At 42.6% G+C, this 18,120-nt stretch overlaps 1 protein-coding gene across 1 annotated transcript in view; it reads right to left on the bottom strand.

Annotated features, from left to right (window-relative positions):
- GRIP1 (glutamate receptor interacting protein 1) overlaps nt 1-18,120 on the bottom strand; it is a 613,176-nt gene that overhangs the window by 57,079 nt on the left and 537,977 nt on the right. The window contains exons 12-14 of the mRNA XM_045553418.1: nt 12,712-12,898; nt 11,967-12,112; nt 1,755-1,835 (exon numbers count right to left, since the gene is read on the bottom strand). Of these exons, the coding sequence (XP_045409374.1) occupies nt 1,755-1,835; nt 11,967-12,112; nt 12,712-12,898 (414 nt within the window). The remainder of the gene's footprint in view (nt 1-1,754; nt 1,836-11,966; nt 12,113-12,711; nt 12,899-18,120) is intronic.

Genomic DNA, 18,120 nt, shown 5'->3' with positions numbered 1-18,120 from the left:
GCCACTGCATCCAGCCTCCTAATTCAAATTTGAGAGTAAAATAACTGTGTGGCAGTGGTGATAGAAGCTTCTATGGAATAGGTGTCTTCAGAATGCCCACTAGCAAGAAGTGTCTCTAAGGACAGGGTGTGTATCTCAAAACTTAGCATAGACTTAGGGCACAGTGGATGCTCAGAATGTATTTGTTGAGCTCAGGCAAAAGAATGAAGGGACAGAAGGGAAGGCAAGGTCTCTGTGTACAGCAGGCGGGTTGCACACTGCACAACTCCAAGAGGTACCACTTTCACAGCCAGTTCTGATGGAATAAATGAACGGATTGGACTAAACAGAATAAATGAGCACAGCCCTACAGTTACATGGAGGTTGCAAAAGCTACCTTGAGCCCCACTTTTTTTTGAGTAGTAAGTTCTAATTTGCTCTCCCATAATCTCAGCAGCCACAGCTATTGACAGAATAATGACTTACCATCTTTGCTTCACAGTGACCAATCTGAGAGGCTACGTGACCCAATGAAAGGCATAAATGACTTTAGTAGCATCTAGCATAGGACTAGAGTCTCCAAAATCTCATTCCATTGTTTTACTTCTCTGCCAGTAGGCCACATTGGGGTTGGGGGGATATAGGCTCTCTCCCATTCATATGACTGCTTATTCTTAACATGTGTTCGGAATTGTAGTATCACTCTTTTTAGCGTTGCAGTAGATATGTGTGGTTTATTGGTTATAAATAAAATTCCATTTTGCAGTATTAAATTTATATCGTCCAAGTTGAATTGGACAGCTCCATTTCATAGTACCCAATTGAGAAGTCTTTATTTATTTTTGTCTTAACCACTGGCAGGAACGCTATCCAACAGAGTGCAGTGAGGCACTTTAATGTAGCCTCATCACTCTTTTTTGAAGGAACCTCCTCTTGGTCACAATCATTGCCTCTAGTCTCCTTCGGTCTTTAAGCATTTGTCATTTGCTTCATTTTCTTGGGACATTTATAGATTAATGTAGTCTACGGATATTAGAAGCACAAAAAAAACCCTCAATTTCCATCCTATAAAAGTCCACTGAGGCTAAAATTTTCAAAGTTGTTTTACTAAAGCAGTTACAACACTAGAGCCTAAGGAAAGGAGGGAATTAAACACATTTATATGCTCTGCTTTTTCTCTTGGCTTGGTTACCCAGACACCCTGCACCATGAAGGAATTCAGGAATTTACTAAAGTAAGAGACATTGTTTTATTCTTGTGAAAAAGATTATAGGTGCCTAACGGACAGATGGGAAGATGGTCTTAAAAGTAAATAAATGTGATTTTTGTTAGTTAAATAGATTTATGTGAATCCACAATATAATAATCTATAATATACTAAAATATAGAGAACCTATATGCATTTATCTACTCATCTAATTATTCATGGGGGGCGTACGATACATATTTATTGAGTACTTAACTTATTACTTGCCAGGTACTATACTAAGTATATACATGCTATTTCATTTAGTACTTAAAACAACCCTGTATTTTGTAAATGTCATTTCCATTTTACAGATGAAGAAATAAGATCAAAGAGAGTACAGGTAACTTGCTCCTTTCACAAGGCTAGTAAGTGCTAGAGGTCTGACTGGCTCCACACTTTTTTAACACAAGTTAGAAACTTGGCAAATACACTTCCAACATTTGCCACACCTGCATGCCATTTGCCAACACAATTTTCTGATGTTTTTTTCAAATTCTATATTTTACAAGAAATAACTTCTACTTACAACTTATGGTTATTCCAAGCTCCACATTGTGCTTCTTAGGGAGCTTTACATGAAATGTTCCACTGCTTGGGATGACAGACTCTGTAATTTCAAAACAAAAAAGAATGTGTTAACAGAACACCAAGAACCCGAGCAGCCATCAATAAAAGTGCATCAGGAATACTTGCATCGTAATCATCTGCGGTCAAAGCCGTGGGCACTGAAGTAAGGCGAGTGCTTGTGAAATCCTGGTAGACTAAGCTCCAGGTGATGAATGTGCGTCCTACCCATAGACAACTGTGTGTAATTCACAGCAACAGTTGAGTTCAGTATTTCTCAGGTATGACCCAGGCATCCTCTACATCAAATTTATCTGTAATGCAGATTCCTAAATCATTTCAGATCTAAGAAATCAGAATCTCTAGAGCCTAGAAATCTGTACTTTAATCATGTTTTCCAGGAGATTCTTGGGCACACTAAAGTTTAAGAACCTTAGGTCTGGTTATCAGGTTAGATTCTCCCCCCAACTCCCAACGATATTTTTCCAGAGTTTACTACTCAGGAATTCTTTTTTTTTCAAAAAAATTTTTTCCCATTTGTTGTTTGAAGGTAGCTGGGAAAATAGATTTCAGGAGAGATGTCAGTTTGGTGTAATGGTTGTTGATTGGGGGATGAGTGTCGGTGGAGAGGTGCCTTAATTTGTAATGTATACAGTGAAAAGTACAATTGAAGAGGCAGAACCAGGGCTGATGTTCCAAATATTTCACAGCCAATCAGACAGGGTGCTGACCACAGAGTTGACCCAGAAGACCCCAGTGGCACCAAGGATGACCCTTTAGCTTCTGGATCATGGGGAGCTCCAGGAGGTCCCAGAGAGGATGAGGGGACACTGGAACAGGGAGCAGGTGGCTCAGATATCGGCCAGCCAATACAGAAGTAAGATAACATGGTGGCAACAGAGAGAGAACCAGTGTGCACCGCTGAATCTCAACCCTAGAGCGAACACAGCTGATTTCACCAGCACCTGACTAATATTCAAGAAAGGAAAGAATTGCTATATATTCTTAACTGTACTGCTCTTAAAATTCCTTTAACGGTCTGGAAGACCTTCAATTAGCGATAAAGTTAAAATGCAAACATGCACTGAAGAGTTACCATCTATTCATACTAAATTGCTAATGACTATAATCCCTTCTTGAAGGTTTTATAAAGCAGTGGGAAGAGGCATCACCAGCAAAGGGACCATTAATTTAAGGGGAGGATTGCAGGATGGGTGAGCTGAACCACCTGTACTGCTTGATTAGCTTGATGCAGGCAGGCCCCCCTCCAGCACGTAAAGAAGGGACTACAGCAGCTGTGAGGTGAGGCCCTGGGACCCCTGGTCCAACGTGCTAATCACATACTTAACACATTTAGAGTCTCTGCAAAGCGGAGGTTGGAAGTTAGCATTGGATTCATGGAAACAGAAAGAGTCCCCCCTTCCTTGTTCTGCCTTAAATTGCCCTTCTCGGCCTCTTGTTCTTTCCCATGAGAAAGTCAGGCAGTAAAACAGGACCAGAATCTGATCTTCCACCTCAGAAGGTTCATCACAGAGTGTTAAACTGAAGAACATAATAAGAATTTGATTTCCCTGAGCCCTCCAGGCTTCTAAGAAGCCACCTGTCAAAAAGGATCCCAAACTGGCCCTCTCAGTCTCAGCGGTGCTGCTGGGCCTTCCCTCCCTGGCCTCCTCCTTCCGCCTCCTTTTTTATGCACATCAGAGAGGAGTGAGCAAGAGTGCCTTTCTCACTTACTCTTACTCACTTACTCTTCTTAACTGTCCCTGTGACCGGGAGAGTGTCACAGACTGAGTCAATCAATACCTTTGGCTTCACTGTTGTCCTCAACTAACACTCTGCTGTGCCAGGAGGTGAACCCACATATCGTTATTTGTTTACTTATTCATGAAGAATTTGTACCCTTCTCATTTCCCAATAGGACTGGAGATAAATAAATTTATTTATTTCCCTCCATAGATTTCAAAAAGACCAGCTAATTTTGATATATTGGGGCAATAAACAAGAAATGAAGTCGGTAACAAACACTTAGGTGTGCTTTTACTTCCTGACTTCAGGTGCTGCAAGTGTCATAAGTATTTACTTCTGAGATATTTTTCCAATCCACGTCTTCCCCCCATCTCTCTCCTGGGTCCTCCCCACTTTCCTCTCCAACAACAGAAGGATAATTGCCCCCTTCTTTCCACTTACCAAATGGTCATTTAAGAATTTGGAATTAGTGTGCAGACTGGGGACACAGAGGGCCTTTGGAAGTGGCCAGGTTTTGTGCATATGCAGCAGTAGCCCGTCTGCAGAGAGAAGGAAGCTAGAAACAAGTGTGCCTGTTGAAGCACACGAGAGAGCATGAGATCTTGAGAGAGCCTGTGCTCGGCCCTAACAGCCCCTGACACTGGCTCTAGCCCCTCCGGGCTGTGAAACACAGGCTGTGCTTCCAGTGAATGCCTTTGCTATGGCTAAACTAGTTGGAATGCATTTCCGTCACTTGCAACTGAAAGATTTCTAATGAACACATTGACTCAGTGGCAGAAATGGGATGGAAGCAGCAGAAAGACTCCATGCAAGTGTTCATGGGTGTAGCAGGAATAAACGGTTTGATTACTTAGATAAAGCTCACAGGTGGTCTGTAAGTAAATGCACATGAAGCTTTGTTCTTCGGGGAATTCATTTCATGAATGGGTAACTATTTAATGTTTTCTATTTTAAGAAAAAGTTCTCTGTGAAAGGGGAGGGGAGCACAATGTATGTTTGTATACATATATATGCATGTATGTAGGTAACACCTTGCCTATGATGCCATGCTTATTATACAAGTGAGGTCTTCTGGTCTCACAAAGGCCAGAACACACTCATCCAGAATAGTTACTATAGCAACATTTTGCTTTTATAAATTTTTAATGCAGGGAATCTTGACCAAGATTAACATTGTTAATGACACTGGAGGAGATATTATCGCTTCCTGGAAAATAGTAATGGATCACTTTTGACTACATAAGACTTGAAATATTCATAATGATGACAAATATCAACTAATAAATCTCTTTGATCAAGCTGTGGCTTCATTTCAATCTTTAAATGCCAACATGATTTATTTTATATTTGTTATTTCCCCCCCTATATAATTATTTGGCTGTTAAAGCAAAGGCACATTTAATTTGGGGTTTTTTAATGAAATACTAGTAAAGAGGAAAAAGATCCATTTGGAAAAACAACAGGTTTTGAGGGGGTAAATAGAATCTGAGAACAAATGATGTTTATTTTGCTAGACTCCCATGTGATTATTTTGCACTTCCCTGATTTTGCTCTATCTTTGTTAATACTATAATTAAAAACACATTTGGGTAAACAAGGTTTCCTTCTTTCCAACTGGTCTGCTTTTCTGCCTGAGGCATTCATTGTGAACACAGTAAGACAACCCCCACATCGTAATTCATCAGTGTGGACACCCTTGTGAGGAATATAAATGTTTAACTCCCACCCACTCAGAGACAGGCACTGGGGAGCTCTAGAATGATAGCAAACATCGTTTGATAGGATCTTCATGGAGACTTCTTTCCAGAACAGAGCTCTGCTTTTTCCAACAAAATAACTGCAGAGTTAAAATGGAAACTTCAATTATTCATGATACTAATTGTAGATTGGTAGATATTAATTGTAGATTAAATGAGATTAATTGTAGATTGTAAAAGACAGTATTGAACAAGGCAAAATGTAAATTGTATATGTTATGATTATAGCTTTATAAAATTATGTGTATGGTAAAAGATTTTGCCTTCAGCTTAAAAAAGTTTCCATTGAAGTTACCACAATGTTGTTTGTATAGTAGTAGTACCTATTTAAAGAGACAGATTTAGGCAACAATGTACTTATAGTCAAGCTTTTTAACTACTCTGTGTCACTTAAAATATTTTATAAAATAGAGACAATTTATCTCTGAAACCCAAGTGTTTGGGAATAAATCTGGGTATAAAATACTTCTAGGGAAGAATTTTAGAAATGATGGCTCACATCCAGTCCAGACAATTTGGAATTAATCCAGAAGGACAGGGCAGTCTTTTTTTGTTGCTTGGTTTTTTTGTTTCTATTTTTGAGAATAGAAACTCTGTTGCCCAGGCTGGAGTGCAGTGGCCTGATCATAGCTCACTGTGACCTTGAACTCCTAGGCTCAAGCAATCCTCCTGGCTCAGCCTCCCAAGGAACTGGGACTATAGGTGTGCATCACCATGTCCAGCTAAGGGCAATCTTGAAAGAACTCACATCCAGAGATTCCCTACCAATGTCCCAAGTTCTTGCTTGGCTAAAAAGGATTTTTCTAATTCCAATTGTTTATAATAGATTCCAATAGATTGGTAATGACTACCTAGAGTGTTTTATCGAGGACTCTGATACTGTATCTGGGCTTGGCAGGAGAATACTGGTATCAATTAGTGATGTCTGCCATGAGCAAGGGAGGAGGGTATAACAAGATGAGAACATCCTTTTTCTTGCCCTATTCTAGATCATTTCTATCTATTTGAAGTGGGTTGCTTCCTAGAACAATCCAGGGCAGGGGGAGATAACATTATGCTCCTTCTTCCTATTCCTGATCAAGTAAGCTGGATAGTGAACAAAGTGAGTTTAATATTAAGAGATATATAGTCCTTATTTTTCAGGAGCTTAAATCTAAGATATTAAGGTATTTAATCAACAAATAGTAAAATACACATATACATTAAGGATGCATTAAACAATGAACAAATTTCAAGGATACACATAAAATAAAAATGCATTTCTAGCACAAGTAAATACTTAGATACTGCTTATGGAGAAGGTCAAATTGTGCTGGTCATTCCACAACGGAAATGTAGTGAGCAGATGCTGCTCAAAGTCCTGCAGTGCACAGGACATTCAACAAACCACCTCCCTGCAACAAAGAATGTCAGTAGGGCAGAGCTCAGAAATCCTGCTCTCCATGTTTCATGCTGGTAACATCCCTTAGAGAGGCAGTGCAATGTGATATGCAGAAGACAGACTCCAGGTCAACAGACCTAGGATCTGCCACACTTGCTGTATAACCTTGAGCTTCCCCACCTGAGCCTCAGTCTCCCCATTTATAATCAATAAAGGTATTAGACTGTAAGAATTCTTTCACCACTAATGTTCCAACATTGTAGTAAGTGCATTCTAGGGTCTCTGGGTTTCTTCTTCAAAAACCATTAACTTCACCACCATCTGATTGGTCCGTACAGGGTCCTTCTACCTGATTCATGTTCGGTCATAACTGACTGGAAGCAAGAACACCAAATCTAAGCCGGGCCAGTTAGAATCTTTCTCCCAGCTGGGCACTTCGGCAAAGACGGGACACTCACATACAATAAAAAGTCAGAGAACGCTTGTCTGCAGGGACAAATGGAGCAGACGTGCAGAAACAAGCAGTGCTGAGAGATCAGGAGCCCCAAAGGAGCAGTGGGGATGATTTCAGTTCCTGATGGAACTGAAGTTCCTGATTCCCGTCCCGCAGGAGGGCCATCTCTGCTCCGTCCATTCCTTCCTTCATTCAAGCACTGACTGAAGGAGAGCCCCCTGCATTCCAAGCACTATTTTGGGTGCTAGGGGCACATTTTTGAACAACAGGCACAAGGTCCCTGACATCATACATTTGTCTACTGGACAGAAGAGACAATAAAATAAATATACGACATAACATCAGAGCACGAGGAGAGCTAAGAAGAGTCATAAATCTGGGCAAGAGGACAGATAGTGACAGATGGTCAAGGGAGATTTCTCTGAGCGAGTGACATTTGAGCAAGGACCCAAACGAAGTGAGGAAACCACCCAAACGTGTCAGGGAAGAGCTGTCCAGGCAGAGGGAGCTGCTGCTGTAAAGATGCTTTGATGGGATTGTGCTGGGTGGGTCCAGCGCAGCCCATTCTCGCTCCCCGCCTTATCCTGCTCCTCCCCTGGTTGATAATCCTCACCTCCGCACTCCTCTCCTTTAGCAGCTCACCGCCCTGAGCCTTGCCTGACCTTCTCTGAAGTTCTAAACTCTAATATGTCACCTTGGCCTCAATCTGGCCCCTAGCTCGCTCATCTCCTTTCTCCCACTATACCCATTTTTCTTCCTGAAGACCCCCTCGTTCCTGAAGTCCTCCTTTCCTCAGTCTACTGGGCTGATCCATTGTCCATCCCCACCTCTCTCCCACTTAGATTCTTTCAAACACAAGCAGTGCAGTGCTGTGCTGCGAGTGTGGCCTCTGGAGCCAGACTGCCATTAACTCTGTGTGCCTCAAGTTCCTGAGGACTTAAGCATGGTAACCTCTGCCATTGCTGTCGTAAGGATTAAATGACCCAATGCATGCACAGTGCTTAGAAAAGTGACAGTCCTCAGAGTAAGCATTTGATAAGTATTATAATAATTCTTATGCTCTCCCAGCAACCCTGTGAGCATCCTTGACTCAAGTTCTTCTTCTGTTGAGCCTTCTCTGGAAATCTCAGTCTCTGGCTCAATCTAATCATCTATTTTCTCTGCTCTTATTCCTCGGCAGCTGAGGTCAACTGAAAAGACAAACCAAACTACTTTACCACGCAGGTCGACGGTGCTATCAACTTCAAGCTTCCACACGTGGCGTGGTCCACCACCTCGCCCGAACGTCCTCTTACGTGCTTCTGCTTGGTTTTCTCACTCATCCTCCCTCCCCATTTGCTACCCTAAACCATCATTCTTTGCAGCCCCCCAAGCTGCTTACCCTTTCACCCCTTCTTGACAGTTCTTAGGTGAACTAAGTCAACACAGTTGAAAATGTACTTACATTCTCACATCCTTGTTTTCAAACTCATAGGAAGAGCTCTTCTACCTTCTGTCCTGGACTAGTTATATACTGGTGTTGTAGATAACTTCCCCTGCTCATTCCTTTGGGGACTTGATTCCACCTATTATCTCTTCTCTCCCTCATTCATTTCTGGCTCCAAGCATGCTCGCCTCTCTCCAAGCTTAATAAAACAAAACACCAAAACAAAACAACAGCCTTCTGAACTCTGAGTTCCCGCCTATCAGTTATCCCTTCTCCTTTCTCTGCAGTTAAATCCCTTGGCCTTGCAAATGTCTTTTGGGGCAAATTGACCCTGGTTAAGAACTACTGAGTAGAGCATATAAGGCAATATAAAATAGAGCAACAAATATATAGCTAAATGCACAACTAAAACACACTTCTCCTCACAAAGAGGAGCCCACAGCGACCTTCGGTCTCTTGCATCCATTCATTGCATTTTTCCTGCCAAACCCTCTTCCAAAACTCAATTCCTACACAGCCAACAAGCAGAGCTCCTCTGTGCTTCTCATGTTTCACTCACGCTCAGCTCACTGCAACCCAACCTCTGCCCCTGCTCCCCTGGATCTACTCTGGCAATATCTTTCTTGCAAAGGACTTTTCCTGCCTTCTGTTACTTGAATTCTCCATAGCACTTTTAAGCTATTGATCATGACTTCTGCCTTGAAACTCTTCTTTGGCTTCCAAAACTCCCCCTTTTGGTTCCCCTCCACTTCTGATACTGCATCTTCTTTATCTCCTGTGCCAGCATCTTTCCCCTTTAAATCTTGGTATTCCCCAGGCAGAGTCCCCTCCTCAGTCCCCTTTCCCTAGTGGTCTCCCTTTTTCTAATGACTCCAACAATCACTGACATGTGGGTTGCTCCTCGGTCCTGCTCTCTGGCCCAGACCCTCAATCCTGGGCTCCAGGAGGTGCTGCCTGTGCTCTCGTGGGACTTCCTTCTGCATTCCCGTGGCAACACACGTTCAGCAAGTCTGTTCTTACCTCTCTCTTGCCTATTTGGCTACGAGCTCCTTGAGGATATCGATCCTTTCTATTTTCTCTCTCAGTGACCTGAACATAACTGGTGCTCCATAACTGCCTTTTGAATTAAGGAAGGGACGTGCTTGTTTTTTTTTTTCTCTAGTATTGGCAGTGGATTTGCTAGTTCATCTTAAAAATAGAATTCTTTTTGCTACCCCCAAATTTCTACTTTTCCAGTCCTCTTCTCCATGCTGTCTACACAGTTGCTTCCCCTCACACCTTAGGAGCCGCCCAAGGTCATCCCTCTCCCTCATCTTCCATATGCAATCCCTAAGCAGGTGCTGCCAGCCCACTCAAACCTCGTCCTGAGTTCCACCGTCTGCCCCCACCTCTAGCACTACCATCTTGTCCAGCTGCTGCCATCCCTTACCTGTCCAACCACTACCATCTCCTAACTCTTTTTTCTTCTTATGTTATTTTTCCCCTTCCATTCCAGAAGGATCTTTCTAAAACATTCATCAGATTATCTCCCTCCATAAAATGCTCCAGGTTTCATTATAGATAATCTAACTTCCTCACCAAGGCACTGTATTACTTGGCCTCTTCCAACCTCTCTTGCCCCCTCCCCAAGTCCAGCCCCACCCTTCTCCTTTCTCTGCAGCCCCACCCCCACCCCCACCCCCAGCGCCCTCGGATGCTCCAGCAACAGCCCTGGTTGCTGTCTCTCCACCAGACTGATGACTCCTTACCCTGCCTGCGCCCTCTGACCAGGACGCCCTCCTCCCGGAGCCCCGCACAGCAGACCCCCAAGCCTTATATCTCTGCTCAAATGTCACCTCTTTACAGCCTCATCCTACAAAAATAGCTCCCCACAGCCATATCCAACCCTCCATCCTGCTTTATTTTCCTCAGGGCACTTATTATTATCTAAATTTACATTTGCTAATTTTTAAATTAACTTTTTGTGCTGCTATAATATAAGCTTCATATAATGTAAGCTGTTTTTTCCTTCCTGTGTATTGTTACATCTCCATTGTGTAAGGAAGCAACTGGCCCACAGTAAATGCTCAGCAAATATTCGCTGAAATCATGCGATCCCTGTGTCCACAAGCATATCTCCACTGACTGGAAAAGGTTCTTGGGTCTATGGGATGTATTTCACTGTGTGAAGACAACGTTCTTAGATGGAAACTAGCACTTGCCTCTAAAGTCCACGCACCTCTTGGCTACTGATGGGGACTCCCTCCATGACCAAAGTCCAGCCAGGTTCCTCTGGGCCCTCTTCTTGATTAGTCTTGATACTTAGCCTGGGAGTCCAGTTCTAGCAAGAATCTTGCTGAATCAGTTTAGCGAGAATCCCCCCAACCTTTGATATCTAATCAAGTTCTTCACTGCCATCTCCCACCCTCGATATCTAAAAAGTTTCTTTTAGTTATTTTCCACCCAGTGACTCCCTCATCCTCACCTTGCCCATTGGCTATAAGTTCCCTGCCACCCCGGCTATATATTTGGAGTTGAGTTCAATTTCTCTCTCCTGCAATAGTCTCAAATAAAGTCTTCCCTGTCGTTTTTAACAGGTATCTGGTGCGATTTCTCTTTAACATTAAAAACCAAATATTTGTCTACCAGGCCTGTTTAAATATACCTAATAAATTTTCATTGCTCCCTAAAGAACTTCCATGTGTTCTTTAGAGAGCAATGGGAAGGGTCATGGGAAGAGTCAAAGAGCCTTTCTTTCCTTGTCTCTGTGGCTGAAGAATATGGTTTCTCTAGCATATACAAGAAAGTCAGAAAGAATAAAGGCCATATGGTTTCTTTTTATCACCGCTATAGTGACTATCACTTATTCAATTTGTCACGTTTATTTTCAGTTGTTCTTGTGGTGACATTTTTTTTTTTTTTTTTTTTTTGAGACAGAGTCTCCCTCTGTTGCCTGGGCTAGAGTGCCGTGGCGTCAGCCTAGCTCACAGCAACCTCAGACTCCTGGGCTCAGGCAATCCTCCTGCCTCAGCCTTCCGAGTAGCTGGGACTACAGGCATGTGTCACCATGCCCGGCTAATTTTTCTATATATATTTTTAGCTGTCCGTATAATTTCTTTCTGTGTTTAGTAGAGACGGGGTCTCGCTCTTGCTCAGGCTGGTCTCGAACTCCTGAGCTCAAACAATCCACCCACCTCGGCCTCCCAGAGTGCTAGGATTACAGGTGTGAGCCACCATGCCCGGCCTCTTGTGGTGACATTTTAATGAATAATACAAAAACAATGATCAATTCAAAATGACACCCCAAACCTCCTAAACAAAAGCATGTTCAGTATATTAAAAAATAGTTCCCCCCTCTGTCACATAACCAACATAGTTCACATGCAGCCCACTCCTGATTCTGCCGCTGACTTGAGATTATATGATTATACCTGCAACATCAAACTCGATTTCCAGGGTGACCTTGCTCGTGATTGAAGAGTCTCGGAGGAGCTGATTGGCTTCCTCGAAGGTGCTGTCCTCCGTTGGAATTCCATTGATGGCCATCACTCTGTCTCCAATCTGTAGCACCCCACATCTAATTTAGAACCACATGTTAGCAGTTGTAGATAGAGTTAATCATTATCAAGTTGAGCTTGCCAAATCTACTTTGTTTCATCCTTGCAAAATAGCATAACAATTTGGTCTTATGTATTCAATGCTGTGGGCATCATTATTAGGTCAACTTCAATGTCTTATATATATACTGTTGCATTTCACAGTTACAATTGTGAGCAAGGGAATCATGAAGTATCCCAGGGAAGTAATTAATAATTCATAACCATGTTATTGTTAGAACCTGATCTGAGCCAATATATAGTAATGATGAATGTGCATTCCCCTATGGCAGAGAAATTATTAAAGTTTGAACTTCAGATATATTTTCTATGAATTTTCTCCTTTTTGGTTAATATAGCCTCTAGTCCCCTGATGGACTAAATCTGCTAGATAAAGGCATCCATGCTTGTTATTCTTCTCAGACCTGATCAAGAACATAACATTTTATTGTCGGAAGAGAGTTCATTACATCTTGCATTTCCTGCATTGAGCAATGTTCCATAATTTATTAGCCATTCAAAGACAGCAGGCACCAGAAATGCAGAGCACACAACGATACTGCGAAAGCAAGCGACTCACCTCTCTGCCGGGCTGTCAGCTTCAATGTACGAAATCAGAGGGGGAGAGGAGAGCGTCTCGGTGGCAAACACACTGCCCTGCAGCTGAATCCCAAATCCTGTGACAGGGTCTGCTGTCAGCACCACCTCTGTGGTTTCCGTGTGAACAACCTGCCCAGCCAATCCCACTGTGCTAGAGGCTAAAGACACTAAAGGAACAAACAAGAAAAAGAATGACTTTAGGTTGGAGCAAACACCAGGAATACCAAGATTTCCAAAATAGGTTGTCTCTGAACAAAAGCTCATTGGCAATGGTGGGATGTTAGATTCTGCTCTCCTAAAAAAACGTTTAGCCAGAGTTGAACAAGATCAACAAATTGCCCAATATTTGTCACATTTCAATCATAACACCAGTGTATACCCCTCTTTGTCCCCACTCCTCAAACCAGGGACCACTGTAGGAAGAGGACGGCTTTGGGGTCAGGGTACATGGGTTCTAGTCTCAGCTCTGCCTCTGAGCACCAGCTGGAGGACCCTGGGGTGGGCTGTTTCATCTCTGTGTGTGTTTGTGTCCTATCTAAGAAAAAGGGAGCTGGGCTAGCTGGTCTAATGTTTTTTTCCACTTTAGCCATCTGCATCTGAGCTTTGGTGACTTAAACAATCTGATCTCCAGCTTTGAAGAAACAATTAATCTAAGTCTGGCCCCTGGAGTGCTGAGGCTGTGATGGTCATCACCCTTAATCTAGCATTGGGTTAGCATGATGGAGTCATTTAAATTCTGAACATTCCTCCTATTCCCAAATTTGGTCTCTTCAGCTCTTGTTCTTTCTGACTGGGTCTCCAGCCTACCCCACCACCTCCTGTTTCATTCATTTCTCTGATATTCATTGAATCCTCCAGGCAGACATCTTTGTCTTATTTCCATCCCCAACTCAGGTCATGGAAGGGCTGCCCTGCCCCTGGAGTCCCCTCTCTCTGCCCTGCCCACTGGAGCCGGGCCACCTGTGCTTTCTGTGAGCAGGGTCTCTCCCTGTAGGGTCCTGTGCTGAACTGTCACTTCCTCCAGAATGGGTCTTCTGCCCCCCTTATGTTAATTGAAACCTGAAGACATCATATACTGCAAAACTTTCTCCAGCCAGAAGCCATTCTCTTTCACTCCCCTACAGTGGGCAACAGAGGTGTACAGAGCTCCTTGCTCCCCACATGCAGTGCTTTAACTCAGATTGCTCCTCTTTAGAATCCCACGTTCTGTACTTATTTCTGCTTTGTCTCATCTTCAAATGCATAGTCTAATTTTTCAAAACTCCCTGCCTTTCCTCACTGATTGTAGGACTTGGCTCTTACTCTACGTCCTTTCTCCTGCAGCTTTCCCTGGTCCTCCGCGTCTTTGACATCATGGTGATAACCTTCTAACAGGATGGCTTTAGGGTTCTTCAGCTGTCTCAATGCCAGGTCCTAGCAATCCACCCCACTTCCACTCTCTGCCAGTAGAGCCCTGTACTGGACCCCATCTTCCTTCCAAATGGATGGATCTCCAAGATCCAACATCGGAATCCCTTGCTGATCACATGCCCCTCATTAGCTACCTTTCCTGGTCCCTACAACCTAACTTTCCCCTCCTGATGACTTCGAGTCCCATTCCCTCTCATGTGTCTTCTAGTCTACTGGTTTTCAAACAATATTATTGGCAACAGATTTTCCCATCTTCAAATGAAAGCCTGTAAGGGTTGCTTTTGTATTCCAGATAAAAATGGAGCTACTATAGTTGAGGTAGAAATGGGAGACCCCAGGGGCCTCCCTCCCAACCCCCAGCCTCAGGTGGGAATCTGGGGAATGGAGTTGGAAAGCTGCCATCGTCTTCACCCACAGCCTATGCTGGTGTCACCCCCTCCACATGCCACCTGCACCCCTGGTGACCACCTCAATGATGTATCAGCTAGGATCAAATATTTTTATACCTCATGGGATTTTCTATCCTCTAATACTCTATACCCTTTGGTAATGCCCAGTTGAGTCCACTGCCGTCACTAAGTTGCCAAATGGGCTAGAAAAAGTCACTACCAACTCATACTACTCTCTGTTGGGTCCTGGAATCCTTTGTTGTATAATATTTTGGCACCTTATTTGCTTCCTCAAAGGATCTGTCTCAATTGTTTCTATCCTAATAAGGGTTAAACTTCACTTTTCACCTCATTTCCTGCAAAACTGAAAAGATCCAACCATTTGATAAGACTTCCTTACACAACATTCTCCTCCACTTTAATGTCATTTCTCTGTTCTTTTTTTCTTCCTCTTCAGGAGGATGTGGCCTTCCTTCCATTTCAAGGTTCCCTTCTCCTTATAGTGTTTTTTATTCTATCTCTTCCCATCCTCTCTGTGATTTTGTGCCATAAAATCCTTCTCTCTTGCTGCTTTTCCAAACTCCCCTACTCACTCGCCTAGCTTTCTGCCCTCTGTCTGTAGATTTGTTCTTATTCAGAAACTGCTTAAAATTTGGCTTCTGCCTCCATCCTTTACTGAAACTACCTTCACTGATGACTTCCTGATTGCCCAAATCAATGGCGTCACGCACTCCAACTACTCTGACTGGCTCTGGAACCATCCTGTTCTTTCTAAAATTGTCCTCTAGGTATTGATGAAGCTTTGTTCTTAGTTTTTTACTTCTTCAGCACCTGCTAATTCTCTCTGTATCCAGCCCATAATTCTGTCTTAAATCTTTTCTACTTTCATTCTTGCCCCCATTCATTCCCGACACATCTGCACTATGACCTATATATGCTTCTCAAATATTTCTCTGTAGTTTCTGCTAAGCTCCAGCGATGAATTTCCCTGCTTGATGGACATCCCATCCACAAAATGTCTCTTTGACTCCTCAAACTTAACATTTTCAAAACTGAGTTAATCATCTTCCCTTGTCATTGCCACTACTATCTCCGTGAACAGGACCAGCGTGTTTATAGTCCTCCAGGCTTGAAATCTCAAAGTAGCCTTTGACTCACAACTTCCCTTGTCTCACACTCAATCGATTACTAAGGACTTTCATCTTGTCTTATGGTAACAGCCTCCAACTGCTGCCAGAGTAGCCTTTCTAGTATGCAAAGGTCACTCCCAGTTCAGAATCTTTCAGTGGTTCCTGATTTCTTATAGAATAAACTTTTCAATTCTAGCAGAGCACACAGGATGCTTCACGAGTTCATTTTCTCCTGCCTGTGCATCCTCATGTTCCTCTGTGCTCCCTCCATGTGCTGCGCCCAGTCCTGCTAGTCTTGCACATTTCTGTGTCTTTGTATACACTGTGCCCTCTGTCCCTTCAGCCCTTGCCCTGTGTTTTCAATGTCCCTTTCTCTGCTTTATCCAGGCAGAACCGGGTACTTACTTTTCTTAATTTCCACATTTCTAACACATGGTCCTATCTCAGTGTTTATCAGGCTTTTATTTGCCTGCCTGTCTCTCCACTTGACCCTGACTTCTTGAAAGGTTGGGACCGGATCTTTTAATCTCTGAAATCCTGGTGCCTGGAACATTCAATAAAAATGCTGAATAAGTGGGGAATGAATCAAGTTTTGTGATATCATCTATATTTTCCTTTTTGGAATCAACATTGCATGTAGATGCTGCTGAATGACCATAAGGAACTGCTGACACCTCGTGTTTGAATCCTATAACCGGTGTGTGCTGACATCGTGTTCAGGATTCACGCCTGCTCTGTCCTGTTCCAATTCACGCATGGAAGTCGTTCTTCAGGACCTTCGGACTCTTCTGCCATGATGGATACTTGTAGCTGATAGGACAGGGGAGGGTGAGGTGAATCATTTACCCGGGATGAGTAAGGAAAAAAAAAATCTCCTTTTCCTTAAGAAGCACCATGACCATTCTGTCTCAGCTGCATTAAGGTTACCGCAGCCAGTGTCGGGGTGAAGGTAGCCTCCACGCCTTTTACACGTGGTGGCCTACAGTGCCAAGGTCTGACATATGGAATATCATATTTTAATTCAGATTGCATTTAATTCAGATTAAAAGAGCTTTGCTGATGTTGAATGTACTTTGATTGCTCTCCAGATCATAGTTTTGCTAACAGTGGCATAAAACCACTAGAAGACACCATTTCCCATCCATCAGTAAGGACCTTCAGAGTGTGTTTCTTTCCATTTGTTACTCACAGCAGACAGGAGTATAATCTCACAGCATCACCTATTTGGCGGGTTACATCCACTCGTCTTCCAGGTGAAGCTTTTTGGACTTCTGCAGGGACACTTTACTTTCTGTGACTCGATACTTTCACATTCTTATTTTTTCCATTTGAGATCGCAATTTGATAAAGATTTTTAGACAACTTAGAGGTAAAACCTGTTTTTGAACCTTCTGTCAGCTGTTTGCCATCTCCACTGAGAAAGAACCAAGAAAAACCAGGTCAATTTAATAGTAATAGGTAGGATTAGATTATATACAGTGAAAACCTTCTCAAAGGAGAGACTTGCTATATTTTTTAGGAACAAAGAAGATAGTTGAGGAATTTCATTCTCTAGAAGGTTTTGAAAATAGAAATAACTACTAATTCAATGTATCATTACATTTATAAGCTGTATCTGGAGGCAAGTTGAGGGGATAGAAATTATCAGGAGACTTAATTTAATATTTAAAATAAATTTATGTGTTATACATTGGTTTTAAAATTATATAAAGTTATAAGGTATATTCTAAATATAGGATTATATAAAATAATTTCAGATTTTACAATGAACTCTGAAAGTCCTCTGACATATTGGAATCTTTCCTTGGACACAGTCAAATTTCATTTGAAATTATATGTATGGATTAGTCACATATATAAAAGTCTTGAAAATTACTGCCAGATAAATTGCAGATTTAAAGAGGAATCAAAAGAAAAAGCCACCAGTATTACTTGGAAGAGAAGGAGATGAGCTTGATTATCATGCTTCATTAATGTGATCAACCAGCAAAAGAAAATGAAGGCGATTAATGAATTATAACCCTGTCATTTAAAAATCTGTATGATGAATTCTCCCTCCAGTAGCAGATACTCCTGCAAAGTATCCAGTCGGCACCAGGCTGCAAGCTGCTGGCTCTGGCTTGAGGCTTGTCCATGTCTACTCAAGGTGAAGATGGAAATGACTCAATTGCTGACACTCCACGTTTGACTCCTGCTGACTGGTGTGCGCTAATGTTGCGTTCAGGATTCGTGTCTGCTCTGCCCTGTTCCGATTCACACATGGAGGGTTCCATGCACAGTTCTTCAGGTTTGCAGGGAAAGACTGTGTGTTTGTCAATCCTTGTCTTTCCCAATGTAAGGAAGGGCAGGGAGAGCCAAAGACAGCTCTTTGGCTCCAAAAGTTTAAAAATCTGCTAAATGTGTATTTAATTTAGAAGGCTGTGAGATTACTTATCAGATACGAGAAGCACTTTAAAAGTA

This window comes from Lemur catta, chromosome 6 (genome assembly GCF_020740605.2).
Source record: "Lemur catta isolate mLemCat1 chromosome 6, mLemCat1.pri, whole genome shotgun sequence".
NCBI lineage: Eukaryota > Metazoa > Chordata > Mammalia > Primates > Lemuridae > Lemur > Lemur catta.
The sequence above is the reverse complement of the archived record's forward strand: the minus strand, read 5'-3'. Positions and strand labels throughout refer to the sequence as shown.